The sequence below is a fragment of the Delphinus delphis genome, chromosome 9, assembly GCF_949987515.2.
Source record: "Delphinus delphis chromosome 9, mDelDel1.2, whole genome shotgun sequence".
NCBI lineage: Eukaryota > Metazoa > Chordata > Mammalia > Artiodactyla > Delphinidae > Delphinus > Delphinus delphis.
In genome coordinates, this window is record NC_082691.1 from 75,632,006 (window position 1) to 75,650,945 (window position 18,940).

General features: G+C 38.0%; 1 protein-coding gene across 1 annotated transcript in view; it reads right to left on the reverse strand.

Moving 5' to 3' along the window:
* CTTNBP2 (cortactin binding protein 2) overlaps positions 1-18,940 on the reverse strand; it is a 154,715-nt gene that overhangs the window by 82,003 nt on the left and 53,772 nt on the right. The window contains exon 3 of the mRNA XM_060020788.1: positions 13,778-14,002. Coding sequence (XP_059876771.1) covers positions 13,778-14,002 — 225 coding nt within the window. The remainder of the gene's footprint in view (positions 1-13,777; positions 14,003-18,940) is intronic.

Consider the following 18,940-nt stretch of genomic DNA (forward strand, 5'->3'; position numbering starts at 1 on the left):
CTAGATGTAAACGGTTTTACAAAAAACATTTAAATTACAGCAACAGAAAAAAAAATTTAATGTATTAAAGTTAACTGTAGAAAAGGAGAATAGTTACCCTAATGCTTCAAAATCACAACACAGAGTTTAGCAAGGTCTGCTTTGTAAAAACAGAACTCTGTTAGGGAACTGACTTTTTTTTTTTTTAAGGTTTAATGCCTTAAAATTACTCATCTTTGAGGCACTGTTTAATAAAAAGTGCTGAAAACAGAGGACTTCAGTTAATTTCTAAACTCCTATACTTGCTAATCATATTACTTAGTTTTTTGTAAACTTCTTTGAGCTTATGATGGGTTGCTGTAAAAATCATGTAAAATCATATATGAAAGTTCTTTGAACTAATATGTAAGAAATATCTTATTAGAAATACAATCAGTATCAGTGAACCCCAAGTCTGACCTCATCTCCTTCAATCCCACTTTGCCCACTTGGTTCCCATGACACTGGTCTCCCCGGTGTTTCTTGAACATCATCCTGCCTCAGCGCCTCTAATCTTGCTGCTCTCTCTGCCGAGAAATTCCACCACCACCCATCACACAGGGCGCCTGCACTGAGGAGTCTGTGCACTGCACAAGGGTGACCGGCTGCAGGGGTGAGAGGGACCGAAATCCAGCTCTGCCTTCTCACCACGTGTCTGCCCAGGCCTGGGGTTGTATCTGTCTGGAAAGAAGGGTGCATTTTCCTTTAGGAAAAAGGCTCTGTCTGCTCACTGAGCCACAGGTCCCTAGGATTTAGGCTTTCCAAAGCAACATTTGCTTAACTGATAAACATAGAGAAGAAGCTTTTAAAAACTTTTAAACCTCCAGGTGGGTTTTCTAATATGCACAAAAACACCGAACGGCACAAAAGCCTGGCTCTTTTTCTTCCTTCAGGACTCTGCTCAACTGTCACCTTCACAGCAAGGCTGCCCTCACCATCCTGTGGAAGACAACAGTCCTTCCCACCCTTGTACTTATCACTCTTTGGTTAGCACCTGCCTACCTCGACTACAACAGGACTCCACGAGGGCAGGGACTGTGTCTTCATTGCTGCTGTGTCCCCAAGACCTAGAACAGTCTCTGGCACACAGTGGTGCTTAATAAACTACTGACTGAATGAATGAAATCAACACAGTTCACAAAGACATCAAACTTCCAAAGGCTGATGGACTTTTTGGATACGAAGGCCTTACAGATGCACTATTCTAACATGTTCACCCAGGTTTCCCACTTCTCTCCAGGAAACATCTGCCATGAGGTGCTTGTGAGGGATACATCCCAAGCTGGGCTGTAGTCGTCAGGCCGGCCCACATGCCTTACCTTCTCAACTAGAGAAGCTTTCCCTTGGTGGTCCTTACAGATAAGGTTAAAGTAGATCTACCTGATGAAAGACATGGAAAGGACTCCTGCAACCCCCAGATGTTAAACACAAATATACTCTCAAGAGAGACAGGGATTATTCAAGCCAGTTCCAAGTCATCAGTGACAGAGGAAGGAAACGCTCGCATGTGATCCATCAGTTGAGAACGTGCTCCTGTTCCTCACCATGAAATCCATTCCCCTCAGTCACACACGAGACCAAAAGCAGAGAACAGCTCACTGCCCAACCAGCAGTCAGAGGTATGATTCACTTACTTTGGGATTCTTCCTGCTTTGAGGAAGTCGCCGAATAGCAATGCAATGGGTCCTATAAAGAGGTGATCAGGAATACAGACAATTCCCCAAGAATAATTAGAGACAACTCTCCATACACATACACTCTACTCTACTATATGAAATTTGGGGGTGACTTCATAAGTAGATTACGTAAGATTTGGGAAACAATAGTGCTGTCCTATACTAGATGTATATGTATATTTTATTCATCTGGGTGCCTCACAGAAAATTGGACTTATTAATAGCTAAAGCACTTTTAACTCTTCTAAATGCATCAAGCAATAGGTTACTATGGAAGGCATACAGAAAATTAGAGCTATAAAGAAAATATTAAATATGTTTTGTATTACCCCCTCCCCTTCCAAATTCTTACAGCAACGTAGGAAAAAGCACATATCGGGTAAATTTTCAGCTTATTTTTAAAATATGATTTTCCGAATTTATCTCTGAAGGCGGAAAAAAAAGTTTTCTTGTAGAATATAAGGGCTACCTGCACTTTATAAAACAACTAACTAGAGGCCAAGTTGGCGATTTCCCTGATGTCATCCAGTTATTCCATGTCAGGATCCCGGCACTCATTCAGGTCTCCAACTGTCTCAAGTTTTTCCCACCACATCACACACGCTGCCCATAGTATTTCTATACTATGGGTCATCACACTTTATTTTTATTTTATTTTTTTGCAGTACGTGGCCCTCTCACTGTTGGGGCCTCTCCCGTTGCGGAGCACAGGCTCCGGACGCGCAGGCTCAGCGGCCATGGTTCACGGGCCCAGCCGCTCTGCGGCATGTGGGATCTTCCCGGACCGGGGCACGAACCCGCGTCCCCTGCATCGGCAGGCGGACTCTCAACCACTGCGCCACCAGGGAAGCTCCACACTTTATTTTTGAAATAACTTTCATCTTACATTTTAGAATCAAATTAAAGACTTCCAACAGGAGATCAACTCAACTAATCTCAGATATTTATACAAAAGACTATACTCCTATAAAAGCACCCATAATTCTTCTGCATCTTTGTCCTTCCATCATTCGTGCCTTATAAATCTGATCTCGGAGGAACACGAGTCTTTTTAGTCTCACTACAGATAGCAAAGCACAGAGGAAACCACATAACCATGCACCTACAACACATGGTTCCAAACTCAATTGAGCTCTGAGCCCCAATCATCAATCACTCTGCCTAACTCTGCTTAGCCTCCTCTACCATGTACTACGTCAGGGAATATTTAAACCTCTGCTACTCTCCCCAATACTTCACCCAATGACAACTCAAGAGACTCTCAGTCTACCCTAACAGACTCTTTTATCAAGAAAATTCAGACTAACTCACTCCCTCTACATCCTGTCTCGTCCCTTAAGCATTTTTATAGCCACTCCAATCCATATGTCCTTCCCTTCACTCTAAGGGAGAGAGGTTTCCATCTGCTGAAGGTCAGACTTTCTTCAACATTTAACTTCATTACTCCCTGTCACCTCTGACTTGCTCCATCAGTGATCACACTGCTCTTTATAAATATTAAATGTCTTCCTCTCTATCAGCTCCTTCCAATCAGTATATAAACATATTCCCATACTTAAAAACTAATTTTTATATTTAAAAAAATTCCTTGACTATTCTGGCCCAGAGACAAAGTTCTTGTCCTTGAAAGAGTAAGAACTATAGTACTAAGTTCTAATCCCAACTTCTTGGCCGTGTCACCTTGATAAGTTTTCCCTCTAAAGATCAGTTCTGTTTGGTTCTCTTATCTGCACAACAGAGCAATGACAGTCATTACATTATAGGATTAAATGAGGCAAACACATGTCAAGTATCTACCACTGTGCCTGGCACTAAAAAATGTTAAGTTTTCATTTCACAACATAATAACTATTTGTGCTATTTAAAAATGTCAGTTTTACACAGTGTTTTTCCTCTGAAAACACATTTAACAGGCAAACAAAGATCTAGAGAGCTGACCATATTAAACATACAGATGATGTTTTTTATAAGTTTGATAGCAATTATAATATAACAATGCAAAGTACATCAGAGAAAGTTCCACTACCAGGAATGGTGAAACAACTTTTATTAGACTATCTTCTCCTGCAGGTAATAACGATAAACATTTGATAACATATTAAGAAAATAACTATTTGAAGGCTCTGGAGAGCAATAAAAGTGATAAAAATAGGAGAGGAGTACACCTTCCCATTAGGAAGAAGTCAACAGCACTGGATGAGATAGAGCTTTTCAAGTGAGGGCTATTCCCTGTGCTGATAGCTCTGGCAGCAGGAGCTCAAGCACAAAGCACCCCTTACAGTGGCCTGAGGAGCCAGAGGATGAAAGCAACTGGAGCCACTGCAACTAACCTCACCAGCATCACTGGTTAACTCTTGAATTATACATTTGTAGAAGAGATTCCATACTGAATGACAGAGGTGGCTGCTGAATGGAGAACTGAGCAAATACTTCAGCTATTGCCAACTGCAAAAAGCCAGAGTTCAGAGTATGAATCTAACCAGGTTAACTACTTACTAGAAATACACTCTTCAGAAGATAACAGAATCCACAGTCTCTGTACCACATCATCCATAATGTCTAGTATGCAATAAAAAGTTACTGGGCATGCAAAAACGTATTTTAGGTGATCCACTGTCAAGAGAAATGTACTCAAACAGAAACTGATCTTAAGATGATCTACACTGGAATTCGCAAACAAGAATCTTAAAGCAGCCATTTTCTAAGAAAACATAGTTGCAGTGACTGAACAGGATAGGAGTCTTAGCATAGAAATGCAAACTAGAAACAAATGGAAAGTCTAGAACTGAAAAGCATAATACCTAAAATGAAAAAAAAAGTTGACTGAATGAGCTTAATAGAAGATTTGAGAGAGGAAAACTTAAAAAGAAAAGAAAAAACAATGAATTTGAAAACAGAGCAAAATAAAGTATCCAATTTGAGGAACACAGAAAAGACCGAAAAAGTGAAGAGCACTTCAGTGACCTGTAGGACAATATAAAGTGGTCTAAATTCCACATAACTGGATTTCCAAAGGGTGAAGAAAGAGAGAATGGGGAAGAAAAATATATTAAAAGAAAAAAATGGCCCCCAAATTCACAAATTTGGTAGAAAACAAACTTACATATCCATGAAGCTCAGAAATCCCAAAACAGGATAAAGAAAACCATACCTAGGCACATCAGAGTAAAAGTGATGAAAACAAAGATAAGAAATGGTATTGAAAGCAGCCAGAGAAAAAGACACATTACATACAAAGAAACTATAATATAAATGATGGCTGAATTATTATCTCCAAAATACATGAAGTGAGAACTGACAGAAGGGAGAAAGACAAATCTATAACAATTTTCTCTCATCTAGATTTAAAAATCAGCGAGAATACACTAGCTCCGAATAACACTATGAAAATCACCTGGCCTGACGCTATGGAACAGAATACCCTAGGACTACAGATGATGCAGTCTTTCCAGATGCCCTTGCTGAGCTATTAAAAACCACCAAAAAATTACAAAAGACTAAAATGTTACAGAATATGTTCTCTGACCACAGCAGAATTAAACTGTAAATAAATCACAATAAGATATTAATAATACCCCAAAATTCAAAAATAAAACAGTTCTAAATAGTACAAAAGTTTAAGAAGAAATCACAAAGGAAGTTAGAATATACTTTGGGCTGATTGAAAATAAAAAATATCAAAATTTGTGGGATGCAGTGAAAGAGGAGTATTTAAAGGCAGATAAAGCAGAGGATACAGACAAACTTATATCTTTAATTGCTTACATTAGAAGAGTTTTCTCCCAAAGAAGACATACAGATGGCCAATAGGCACATGAAAAGGTGCTCATCACCACTAATTAGAGAAATGCAAATCAAAACTACAATGAGGTATCACCTCACACCAGTCAGAAAGTATATGATTGAAAAGTCTACAAATAATAAATGCTGAAGAGCATGTGGAAAAAAGGGAACCCTCTTACACTGTTGGTGGGAATGTAAATTGGTGCAGCCACTATGGAGAACAGTATGGAGGTTCCTCAAAAAACTAAAAAGAGAGTTGCCATAGGACCCAGCAATCCCACTCCTGGGCATATACCCAGACAAAACTATATTTTGAAAAGATACATGCACCCCTATGTTCACAGCAGCACTATTTACAATAACCAAGACATGGAAGCAACCTAAATGTCCATCGACAGATGAATAAAGAAGATATGGTGTGTGTGTATATATATATATACACATACATACACACAATGGAATATTACTCAGCCATTAAAAAGAATGAAATAATGCCACTTGCAACAACATGGATGGACCTAGAGATTATCATACTAAGTGAAGTCAGAAAGAGAAAGATAAATACCATATGATATCACTTATATGTGCAATCTAAAATACGACACAAATGAACCTGTCTACAAAACAAAAACAGACTCACAGATATGGAAAACAGATTTGTGTTTGCTGGGAGTGGGGAAGTGGGTGGGGGTGGAGGATTGGAGTTTGGAATTAGCAGATGCAAACTATTATATACAGGATGGATAAACAACAAGGTCCTATTGTAGATCACAGGGAACTATATTCAATATCCTGTGATAAGCCATAATGGAAAAGAATATATAAATCTATAACTGAGTCACTTTGCTGTACAGAAGAAATTAAACACAACACTGTAAATCAACTATACTTCAATAAAATTTTTTAAAAAACAAGAGTTGTCTCAAATCAATCATCTAAGTGTTACCTTAAGAAGCGAGGAAAAGTTAGGTGAATGAAAGACAAAGTAAAAGGAAAGAAATAAAGGTAAAAACCAATGAAATACAAGAGACAAATGATAGAGAAATTAACAAGGCCAAAAGTTTTTCAAATAAAATATCATTAATATTGTTAAACATTTAAAGAACAGATTAAGAAACATAGAAAAACACAAATTACAAATAAAAGGAATAAAGGATGGGGTACCACTATGGAATGAATATTAAAAGGATAATAATGAAAACCCTGTGCCAATAAGTTCAACAAATCAAATTCCTCTGAAACACACGACTTTCAGAATTGACATAAAATGGAATAAAAGACTGAAATAGCTTTATATCTTTATATACAAATATACAAATAAAAATTATATACAAATATACAATTATTACAAATATACAAATATACAAATATATATTACAAATATACAAATATATATTACAAAAATTATATACAAATATACAAATAAAAATTTTCCCCTAAAGAAAACCTCTAACTCATATGGATTTACTAGTGACTGCTACCAAACATTAAAGAAAGCCAAACTCATACATGTCCTTTCAGAAAATAAAGAAGGAAATGCTTCCATTTTCCTTTATGAATCCAGGATTACTTTCATATCAAAACCAGTCAAGTATTATTTTTAAATTTACAGAAAAATTATCACTCATGAACACACACACAAAACTCCTTAGCAAAATATAGGCAAACTGAATCCAGCAATATTTAAAAAGAGTAATAAAAGGTGACCCACTAACGTTCACCTCAGGAATCCAAGTTGGTTTAATATTTAAAAATCAATGAGTGTGATTCATCATATTAAAAGAATAAAGTGCAAAACCATGACTACAGCAATAGATGAAGATAAACCATTTTGCGAAATTCAAAACTCAATCATGACAAAAACCACTCAACAAAGAATAGAATGAAACCGTAATGAGATAAAGGGCATCTATAACAAAGTATAGCTAACATCATACTTAACCATGAAACAGATTGTTTTCTCCCTAAGTAAAGGAAAAGCCTCTGAAGTCTGCTCTCAATATTTCTGTTCAACATTGTATTGGAGGTTCTGGTCAGCGCAATTATGGGGGAAAAAAGGAAAAGAGGAAGGCAGGCAATTTGGAAAGGAAAAAGTAAAATGGGTTCTGTTCATAGGTAACATGCTTGTTTACCTACAAAATCATATAAAATATACAAAACAACTGCTAAAACTGATAAGCAAGATTAGCAAGATCACAGGATACAATGTCAACACACAAAAAATCAATTGAATACCTGTATACTAGCAACAAATGTTTGGCAGAAAATTGTGTTTATAATAGCATCAAATATTTAGAAATAAACCCAACAAAAGACATTTAAGACTACTAAACTAAAAACAGTAAAACACTGCTAAAAGAAACAATGAAGACCTGAAAAAAATGAAGAAAAATACTATAATCATGGGTTGGAGGACTCAATTTTGTTAAAGATGCCAATTCTCAACATATTAAAGGGTCAATGAAACTTCAATCCCTGAAAACTTTCAGCGAAACCAGCAAACTGATTTTAAATTTTTATGGAAATGCAAACGACCTAGAACAGCCAAAACAATTTTTATAAATAACAAAGTTGAAAGACTTGTGGTTTGTGCATTTAAGGCTTATTATTTAACTACAGTCATCATTTACCTGAAGTTGAAGTACAGAGGTAAGACTAATCCATGATGAGAAAATCAGAAGAGTGTTCAGTGGCTGCCTGAAGTGGGGGAGGGATTTATGGAGAAGACACTCCAGGAAACTCTCTATGGTAATGGATACATTTTCTATGTTGTAAGGGGTACAGCTTACACAAGTATATGCATTTTAAAAACATCAATTTGTGTGCTTAAGATGTAAATTTCACTTTAATGTAAATATCTCTTTAAAAGCTATAAACAATAGTAAATTCCAGGTTTGCGTGTTTGCTTTTTATAGTGCTGTGGATTAATAATTCTGAAACTACTCTCTGTGTGTTCTAGGCTGGAGTACATGAGTAATATATTTAAGTATAATGGGTTCCAGCTTTCTCACTGTTGGAGAAGTTAGTTTCAAATAGAGAAAGGATAAGAATGTACTCCCTATGGTTTTGGAATAGAATCAAAGGTGTCAATATGAGTACGAACTCATGGTTTCATACAAACAGAACTATAGATAAAATATAGATTTGTGTGTATATGAAATATATGTATAAATATGATAATTATAATTTCCTAGCTTTAGTTTCATTTCTAAACACCATTTTCCATTAAAAAGGAATGGAAGTAACAGCTTCTGGGAGTAAGAGCTAACTGCAAGGGTTGGGAAAAGAAAAGTGTACGATGAGCCTGCAAGAAAAAAAATACCTTGCTGTAACAAAATAAGGAAGTGCTCAAAGGATGATGGGAATATATCAAAAGGAGTAGCTCGAAAGGGCTCTCACTGGCCAAATCTGGGACAATTTTGAGCAGTGATCCACGGACTGTGGACCTGATGGGTAGGGGTAGGAACAGACACCCCCAACTAAACTGCACACTGCGGAGATTATAAAGGAACCACAGCCTCTTGTGCATAAAGACTACCGAGTTCCAGCTGACTCTGTTCTACTATTGTCCAATTTATACCTACTCACAACCACTCCCAAGTAATGGCTGAAGGGGAATTTTGCATGGAGCAGTATTACCAAAGCCTTTTGCAAAAAGCAGCGGATTATGTGGAAGAGCTTAGAAGAACTAACACAACTTCACTGGTAGTGAGGAAGTGGGTGGTTGCTCCAAGAACAGCACCCAGACTGGGAGCTCTGAATGAAGGGAGCACCAAACAACTGTTTTTCCAGAATGAAAGGAAAAGCTCTATAGGTGGAACAGAGCAGCAATGTAAAGGCGATCAGTTCTAAATCAAAGTGTAAAAGAGAGAGGCAAGCAATTATGGTCATTTGTAAAATAAGAAAGCAGACTACGTGTCTGTCACAACCACAAAATATTCTTATGACATTTTATTATATTCTTTATTACTCCCTCACGTGTTTTAACACTCACTGCACCCTTGTCCTCTTTGCCACACGGTCACCCTCACTGGCACCTGCCCAATCCTGGTAAACAAATACATAACGATGAAATATACTGAGATTTTCTTCTTTATAGGGGCTGGAGCTACCAGTCAGCAGTTGGGCTCTGTAGTTCTCATCTGCCCCTTCCTCTTTTTTTTTTTTTTTAAACATCTTTATTGGAGTATAATTGCTTTACAATAGTGTGTTAGTTTCTGCTGTATAACAAAGTGAGTCATATATCTCCATATCCCCTCCCTCTTGCATCTCCCTCCCACCCTCCCTATCCCACCCCTCTAAAATAATGGTTCTCATGAACCTAGCGGCAGGACAAGAATAAAGACGCAGACATAGAGAATGGACTTGAGGACATGGGAAGGAGGAAGGGTAAATTGGGACGAAGTACCCCTTCCTCTTGATCTAGTTTCAAAAGAGAGAAGGGAAGACATGGATGAGGCAAGTTGTTCTCTCCTCTAAATCCCTGCTCAGAGCTGCAGACCTCAGTCTCCAGCTCCCCTTAATGCCCACTCTGCAGTGCTCCTGGGGAGTCCAAATGCATCTTGAAACGAATAATGAGTCATACAAAAAAGACTCAGGGGCTTCCCTGGTGGCACAGTGGTTGAGAGTCCGCCTGCCGATGCAGGGGATGCGGGTTCGTGCCCTGGCCCGGGAGGATCCCACATGCCACGGAGAGGCTGGGCCCGTGAGCCATGGCCGCTGAGCCTGCGCGTCCGGAGCCTGTGCTCCGCAACGGGAGAGGCCACAACAGTGAGAGACACGCGTACCGCAAAAAAAAAAAAAAAAAAAAAAAAAAAGACTCAGGAAGGAGCTAAAAACAATCATTCATGTACAAACCATCCTAAACATTCTTCCTAAAAATGTTATTTTAGCTGTTTCTCTACCATGTTATCCTTGAATGAAAATCATGAAAACAATTTAAAATTAAATTATATTTGTATGTTATAACCATTATATAATGAAGTAGAAAACAGTGAATACAAACGGCAAAACAAATTACAATTATTTATAATGGGAAGAAAAAGGCATATGAAATAAACAAAACGCATATTTTGATTGCTCTTTTCTCGTCCATTTGTCATTTCTTTGGTCGTCTAGCACCTGAAACTCCTTCCTATGTCAGGAGAATTCTCCACCTCTGGTTCTCTCCTTTAGTAGTTAAATATGGCCAATAGTTGCTTTCCCAGTCTTGTAGCTAAGGACAGGGCATGGGGCCTAAGGGTGGCCAATCAAATGCACCTGCTCTTAGGCTTCAACTAGGAAATGAGTAATGCAAAGAAGCAGGGCCAGAGGAGGCACCACTCAAGACCCAGAGCAGTGATGGCAGTGAGCGCTGTCTGGCGTCAACAAACTTCAGTATCTAGCTCTCAGCAGACGGATCAGCCACGGCAGACTAGATCTACGGTGAGCATTTGTCAGTGATGCTGGCTGGTACAAGCTTGTCCCCTAGTTCTCCCAGCCATGCTCTACCATGCTGTAAGTGAACAAATAAATGCTGTTTCTGCTTAACTCAAGAATACTGGATTCACTTGCTCGCAACTACAAATTCTGTCTGACGCAGCTACCAGCATGCAATTGACCACATCATACTGAGCGGCCGCCTAGACGGAGCTCTGTCTAATACACAGAACTACATTTAGTTTTTCCTCTGGTGAAAAAAACTGTCCCCTTCTGAATTTCCTACTTGTTATTTTGGCTTCTTTCTTTTAAAGGCTCTGATCAAATTAAAAGATCTTTCCTATCTCAGGGCTAGAAATTATACTATGTATGAATAAAATGACCGAAAATAAATTAGAAAAGAAGCTGTATTAACAGATTGTGCATAAGATAAATAATAAAAACCCAAATAACAAGCACCCTAGGTTACTGGTTCTAAACGGGGGAGTATATTACCAGAGGCAAAGTTCCCCATGATGATTACTCATTAGCTTATTCAAAGTGGCTTGAGGCTCAGGCCATTTGCCAAATTGACTCTTGCCCAAATTTTCCTGGCACACAAATTACCAAACAGTTAACCCTCCTATTAGTAGTCTCAGCAGGAACCAACGCATCAATGAGCACGAAGTCTCTTCTCCCGCCTTGAGAGGGCAACCAGAGCAGTGTTCAGGCCAAATGTCTTAGAATCACCACAGAGCTATGCCCAGTGTCAGATAATAAATACTTGATTGTAGATAATGGGAACTTTGCTTTCCCTGACTTTTGCTGTGGCAGTGATTTAAAGACCTGGACTCATTTAAAATAATGGATTTTTGTGTCTTAATGCTTTTAGATTTCTAAAGCTCCAATTTACTCTACATGCAAGAGAACTGAAGATGTTTGGTTAATATATTTAATTTCAAGAGTAAAGGTGACAGGTAATTTTGTTGCTAAAATGACTTTGTTGTTACTGGCCTTATTAGCTGCTCTAATACTTTCTTTAAATAAAGACTTGGGATAAGAGTACAAACTGTAACTCTTCTCACATGCTACAATCTACCGTAATAGAATATCCTTTAGGGACAAAGGGTAGCACTGCCTCTCAGACAGACCCTTCACTGAGACTGCACAGCCAGTGAATTTGGCCATAAAGGACCCCTGTATCCCCATTATAGGCGGGAGACAGATCACTGGCTCATTTCATACTAGCCTCTCAGGACCCCTAGGACAGAAACAATTTCCTTTCACTTCCAGCCAGGTTGGAAATGACCCAGTCATTCAGAAATAAACAGGATGTAAGCTGATTTTAAAAAAATCAACTAGATACTAAAATCTTTGATTCAACTCGAAATGAATTTCTTTTTTTCTCTCCTATAAGAGGAATGATAGATACAATGCAAAACAAGTAAAATTTAGGAAAGCATGCATTTTATGTATTGAACGAAAACTACAATAAAAAAATATTTTCTTGATTTTTGATAACACAGCATAAAACCGAGCAGATGTACTTTATCATGAAATAGCTCATTTGACACATTAAGAACATAATTGAAATGTGTCTCATCCAAGACATACAAATAAGTTTTAGTGACATCAGCGGAAACACACTGGCTCTTGCTTATGCGGTTTGTGGGGATTTTTGAAAAGCTCCAGAGACCTCAGTGGTTGTCTGCAGGGCTTTGTAGAGGGTGTGCAGAGTCCAGTGTAAAATTGTGTGATTCGGTCTCCCAGGCAGGGAAGGCCTTCTATTCTTTACTATTTTACCCAGTGCTTTAGTTTTCTACCCTGTGGCACACTGAGCAAAAGGTTTGCTTTTATTCAACACCTATACCAGAATGCTGGCATATATACGTTAATGCAAGGATACAATTACAGGGAGAAAACCTACACATTCAATGACAGTATCATAGACATTTATACAGTATAGTGCATTCAGGTTAATTGTTAACCAGGTGTTAAATGTGAGCTATAATAAGTTCTCTGAAAAGGACAAACAGAAGAAACATTTTAATTTATGCTTTAATAATGGTTGGAAGAACATGTTACTTTTAATTCTAGTAATTAGACATCATTACCTTCTCTGATTTCCTCACTCTCTTTTCTAATAAAGGGAATCAGTAGTCTCAGCAGCATATCGGAAGGACAAAATTTAAACTTCTATTTAATTATGGCTGATCGCAGTAAGCTTTTATCACTTAGGAATCTTTGAAGCACGTGTTCATGTGCAATAATATGTATGTGTGTGGTGTGGGAGGTGAGGAGGGGGGAGGAGGCTGGTTTAAATGAAACACATGTGAATAGGAGCCTGGAGGTCTGCAGCAGACACACCATCAGACCCCAGAGGTGAGTCTAAGATGAACCAGAACTTCAAGATGACATGTTGTGAGACTGCGTATGCTATGCAAACTTTCATTCTATTCTCATATTATTTTCATTTTCAAAAAAAAATAATTTCTAGTTGCAAAGAAATACTGGAGACAAAAGTTGGATAAACTAAGTTGGGGATGCCACCATATGATCAGTCCTGGTTGCATTACTGGATCACTCATCTAACAGTTAAGCATGTCTTAGGGCACTAGGAAAGGGAAATCCATCCCCTCCAAAAAAAATCCATTATTTTAATGAAAGCATCACAGTAAATATTATGGGAAACATAATTTGTCATACTTCTTTTATGATTTAGTGTTATATTTATTTTGAGTTACATTTGAGAAGGGCCACCAGAATTTGTCAGTAGTTTGAATTTCTAAGTCCCTATCCCAACTCTTCTTGAAAATATTTAAGAACAAAACAACAACCTCAGAGATAGTCTCTTCATTCTACACTGTGTTATGGGAAAAAGAATTGTTTGAAAGTCTCAATACCTTCTTTTGTCTGCTCTCTGCAGCAGCCAGTTGTGTGGACATCCTTTCTTGCATTTTTCTGCAGTGGGCCATGACTGCTTCGAGGATGGAGAGGGGGTTGGTACAAACTGGCTTCTTCTCTTTATCGCCAGCACCTGCTTCATAGTCTCTCTGCAGTGCCAGGAATGGGTCATTTAAATTAAATCTCCCATACCGTTCCTGGATAAATACCTCCTTCCTGCGAGCCTAGAACAAAATCAGAGGAATGTATTCAAGAAAGAAATGAAAATATACAGAAGGCTATTTATACGAAGGTTCTGTGATTACTGCTCCAAATGGTATTCACAACTGTCATGAGTAATAGCTTACATGTGATGTCAGGTGGTGAGTGAGAGGTAAGGGGACTGTGACCCCAAAGCCTGACCAGCCTGCCATACCACTCAGTCTACTTTCAAATTTTCTTCCTTTGGAATATTGTCTTTTAAATTACAAAAGCTGCAAATACAGTTTTTCCCATGATGCCTACTCCTTCAAGGATCTGAATTTTAGGTACAGTCTGTTCTCATTTAGAGTAAAATAAAAAATATCAACAACAAAATAACTTTTAGCAAAAATTCAAAAACAAAATAATATGTTTATCGAACTTAACATTACACATAATCCTCGTCACGTTAAATCACAAAATATAAATCTCCCAAGTTTTATACAGAGAGAAAGAATTTTATAAATATTTGAAGAAGAAAATATTTCATGAATTTTTTATGTCAAAAATCACAATATTCACATTTTGTGAAGTGTAACCAACTACAAAAAAAAACCTCCAGAAAATTAGGAAGATGTAAATATCTTCTCATCATTGAAGGACATTAAAATATAGTTCACAGAGTCCCAGGAAAGAACATAGCCTCATTTTACTTTAAATGTCAGTCCATCAGCGTTGAAGTAAATTTCACATCCACTCGGCACTAAATGCAATTTTCTATAATTAGCCTACAGTGAATGGCCTTTGCATAATATGGAAAATAGCAGTAGAAATGTATTGAAAACAAGCAACAGTTTCCTAACTCAGGTCATTTGGAATAGCTACCAGAAAAAATTATTCTATGTCACTGCCAGTGGAAAAACTAAATTACAATAAATCAAGCTTAACTGTCCAAAATGTTAAACATGCTTTCTGAAGAAATAGTACATATATTTCCTTAATTTAAAGGCAACTGCGTTGACTAACTCAACTTTTCCATTTTAAGACCACTATCAGCAAGCCAAAAACTAGATAAACACAAGTGCAAAACTGGGAAAATCTAATGTTTCTTCTCCTATTACCAAATTAGATTAGGAAATACAATTTAAGAAAAGTCCAATTTCGCCATAAATTTAAGCTAGCTTTCAGAGGATCATTTTACACTTAAAAGTCAAAGTGGTTTATGAATCAAAAAGCATTTCGTATTTCTAGATTCTTCAAATTCAATTATGTAATCGATAAGCTGAATAAGTATCACTTCAGAGATGCAATTACAAAAGCAATTTCATTCTGTCCTTCACTTTTCTATTAATTTTTATTCAATGCAGTAGTTCATCCCCCACCTCTGGATGAAAACTTGGGATAGCCCCCATGGTTTTTCTAATTACTTTTATCTAATACAATTCCTATAGTCACTTTAAAATATAAAACTCTCAATTTGGTTATTAGAATATCCAACTTCAGTGGTATGATGGCTTCCCTTCCCCAGCTAAGATCTGCACCACCTGGGAAGGAACCGTTTAAGAAAACCCCTCTTGGGCTTCCCTGGTGGCGCAGTGGTTGAGAGTCTGCCTGCCGATGCAGGGGACACGGGTTCGTGCCCCGGTCCGGGAAGATCCCACATGCCGCAGAGCGGCTGGGCCCGTGAGCCACAGCCGCTGAGCCTGCGCGTCCGGTGCCTGTGCTCCGCAGCGGGAGAGGCCACAACCGTGAGAGGCCCGCGTACCGCAAAAAAAAAAAAAAAAAAAAAAAAGAAAAGAAAACCTCTCTTTTATCCAATCTTCTCCCCCTCTTTCTTAGCTGTTTTAGTCCTCTCTGGGTTGGAAGGGACCAGAGATAGAGGATGATGATGAAGATGGAGGTGAGAGAACAGGAGCATTCTTCCTGACTGGTTCAGTCGAGAAACTAGCCTTACCAACTGGGTGTGGCAAATACTTAAAGCCTACTCTTTTCCCATGAAGTGCGTGGTAGCTTGAGAAAGCCAAACACACCTTCTCACTGCTGGGGACCCTTCATCTACAGTTTCCCCAACGTAAATCATAAATTTAGGACAGACTACATAACCTGCAGAGCCCAGTACAAAATGAAAACATGGGCTCTTTGCTAAAAGTTATTAAGAATTTCAAGATGGTAACAGCATATCCTTTAACCAAGTCTAGGGTCCTTCTAAGTGCATGGCCCTTTGTGACACAGCCTGCACACCCATGAAGCCAGCCTTGCATACATATCTTCTGTAGCATCTAGAATCCAGTTTTTTGTCAGCTGAGGTTCCATGTTCTCCAGGCTTCTCTACTGAACTGGATCTGAATCAATCTCATTCCTACTCTTTGATGCCTATGGCCCAACCTAGTCTATGGGAAACACTCCTGAATCTTCATTTAAAGAAAATCTGGGAGTGCAACATGACCACTGCCGCCATCTTTTTGTCATTTCCACAGAATGCCTGCTTTTTTCAGCCCCACCTCCACTCAGAGCACCAAGACCTCATAAGGAGAAACCTAGTAAGTCATTAAATAGTCTGGATGAAGCACTTTCCTCTTGAGGTGAAGGGAAAAGCAACTAAATGGGGGGATGCCCAGCATTCTCTCCAGAGAAATGCTCTTTCATAAAAACCTTTCTCTTTAATCTCCAAAAATTAGGTATTTTTATACCCTTAAAGTGGGTAAGGAATTTAAAAGTCAAAGCTGGATTTCAAACTGTCTTCTGAAAATTTTGCATCTTGGTCCTCATTTTAGTAACTAATATCACTATGGGTCCCCTGCTGAAACTTACATTTTAACAACCAGTTAAAATTACCTGATGTCTACTTACACATCCAACGTATTTTATGATGTACAATATCTGTAACACTAACTCAAGCCATTTCTTAACCACACACGTTATTCTTAAATCAGAGTGAACTTTTGATAAATGGGTTAAAATTAACTTTTATATAAGAGGTAAACAACATATATCATAGGCTATTTCCAGTTTAAACAGATTTTATGGTCTGAAAAATTTTGTTAATTATTTATTTTTGGCTGCATTGGGTCTTCATTGCTGCATGTGGGCTTTCTCTAGTTGCGGAGAACGGGGGTTACTCTTTGTTGTGGTGTGCAGGCTTCTCATTGCAGTGGCTTCTCTTGTTGTGGAGCATGGGCTCTAGGTGCGTGGGCTCAGTAGTTGTGGCACTTGCGCTCAGTAGTTGTGGCTCGCGGGCTGTAGAGCGCAGGCTCAGTAGCTGTGGCGCACGGGCTCGGTTGCTCTGCGGCATGTGGGATCCTCCCGGACCAGGGCTTGAACCTGTGTCCCCTGCATTGGCAGGCGGATTCTTAACCACTGTGCCACCAGGGAAGTCCCCTGAAAATTTTTAACACTTTTTCTTTCTACTACTGTGAAAGTTTTGCATGTATTTTTCGTTGTATTTTGGCTTTATTTTAAAATTACTAGCTTTAACTGTGGCATTGTCAAGTGTGGGCAATTTTTTTTTCTGCTGAAAATGTTGTATAATTATATGTCTACAGGATCATAAACATAAAACTGCCAACTCATTTGCTTTGCCAATATAGACTGATGCTTAACCTTTATGACGAAGTTCAAGACACATACATTAGCTTCTTTTAAGGGAAGAAGTAGGGCTAACAAGCTATGCAACTTTGTCCCCAGTATCTTTCATTTTCAAAATGAGATCAATGAAGCAGCCTCATTTGTCTCTAGGACCCCTAGAGTATACACAACAAATATGATTTTATTTTCTTTTAAAGTTCCTAAAAGCCTGGAAACCTCAGGTAAAATGAATGTGAAAGATTTTATACATTCCATTAAACTGACCCCTGATCCCATGTTTATTGCTTTAAGACAGTAGTCCCCAACCTTTTTGGCACCAGGGTCTGGTTTTGTGGAGACAATTTTTCCACGGACTGGTGGGTGGCAGGGAAAATGGATGGTTCAGGCAGTAATGGGAGCAATGGGGAGTGGCAGATGAAGCTTCACTCGCTCACCCTCGCTCACCTCCTGCTGTGCAGCCTGGGGGGTTGGCGACCCCTGCTTTAAAAGATGCCAGGTAATAATTCTACTCTATAGCCATACAGGAATTTATTTATACATGTTACATGTATTCAGCATGCATTTTTTATATCCTTGTCTTAAAGTGAGAAGCAGGGGTTCTCATTTTTCAACTATTAATGTTTATTTCTTATAACATTCTTGTAAGAAGTATACCTTTCTTAGCATATCTTTCTTTGTAACAGAGTGCTTAATTTTGAATGTACCACATTACTTTTAAAAAGAGCAGATCAACAATATATACAAGTGTTAATATTTAAGGAGACTGTGTAATAAAAAAGGACTTCAAATGTGTATCATACTGCTCTTGAAGAGGCCGATCCTTAAAAAAAAGGAAGAGCTGAATGTGCAGATAACTTCTTGCTTTATGCATCAGAATTACTTGAGAATGAAATGCATTTCAGGGTAATGAGTCATTTGAAGACACAGGCTAACTATAATTATGAAAACAGACTCAAATTCTTAAAACCGGCTATACTGATAAGTAAAAATATAATTTCATTAGCATGTGAAGCTTTATAGAATCTTGAAAAAATCACAAGCAAGAAATAAAAACATGGCCATTATTAATGGAGGATTTGACCAATACAGAGTTCCTACTTTTGGCTTTCATTGTTGTGTAAGATCAACTGAAGTAGATTGGACCCTACCAGTAATAATAAAAAGAAAAGTACTTTAGCTATTCAACTTTTTCTATAGCATGTAATCCTCTTAGGAAAAAAACCCTACAACTTGGATTGTAAGTCACAATTAAAACATATCACTGATTAATTTTAAAACATATTGACAAACTTGTAGCTAAAATTATTCTGTCTTATGAAAAGCTGGAATGATTTTGTAACATTAAAAAATATCAATACTTATAAAACATAACTTTTACTGAGAGCATTTTTTTTCTT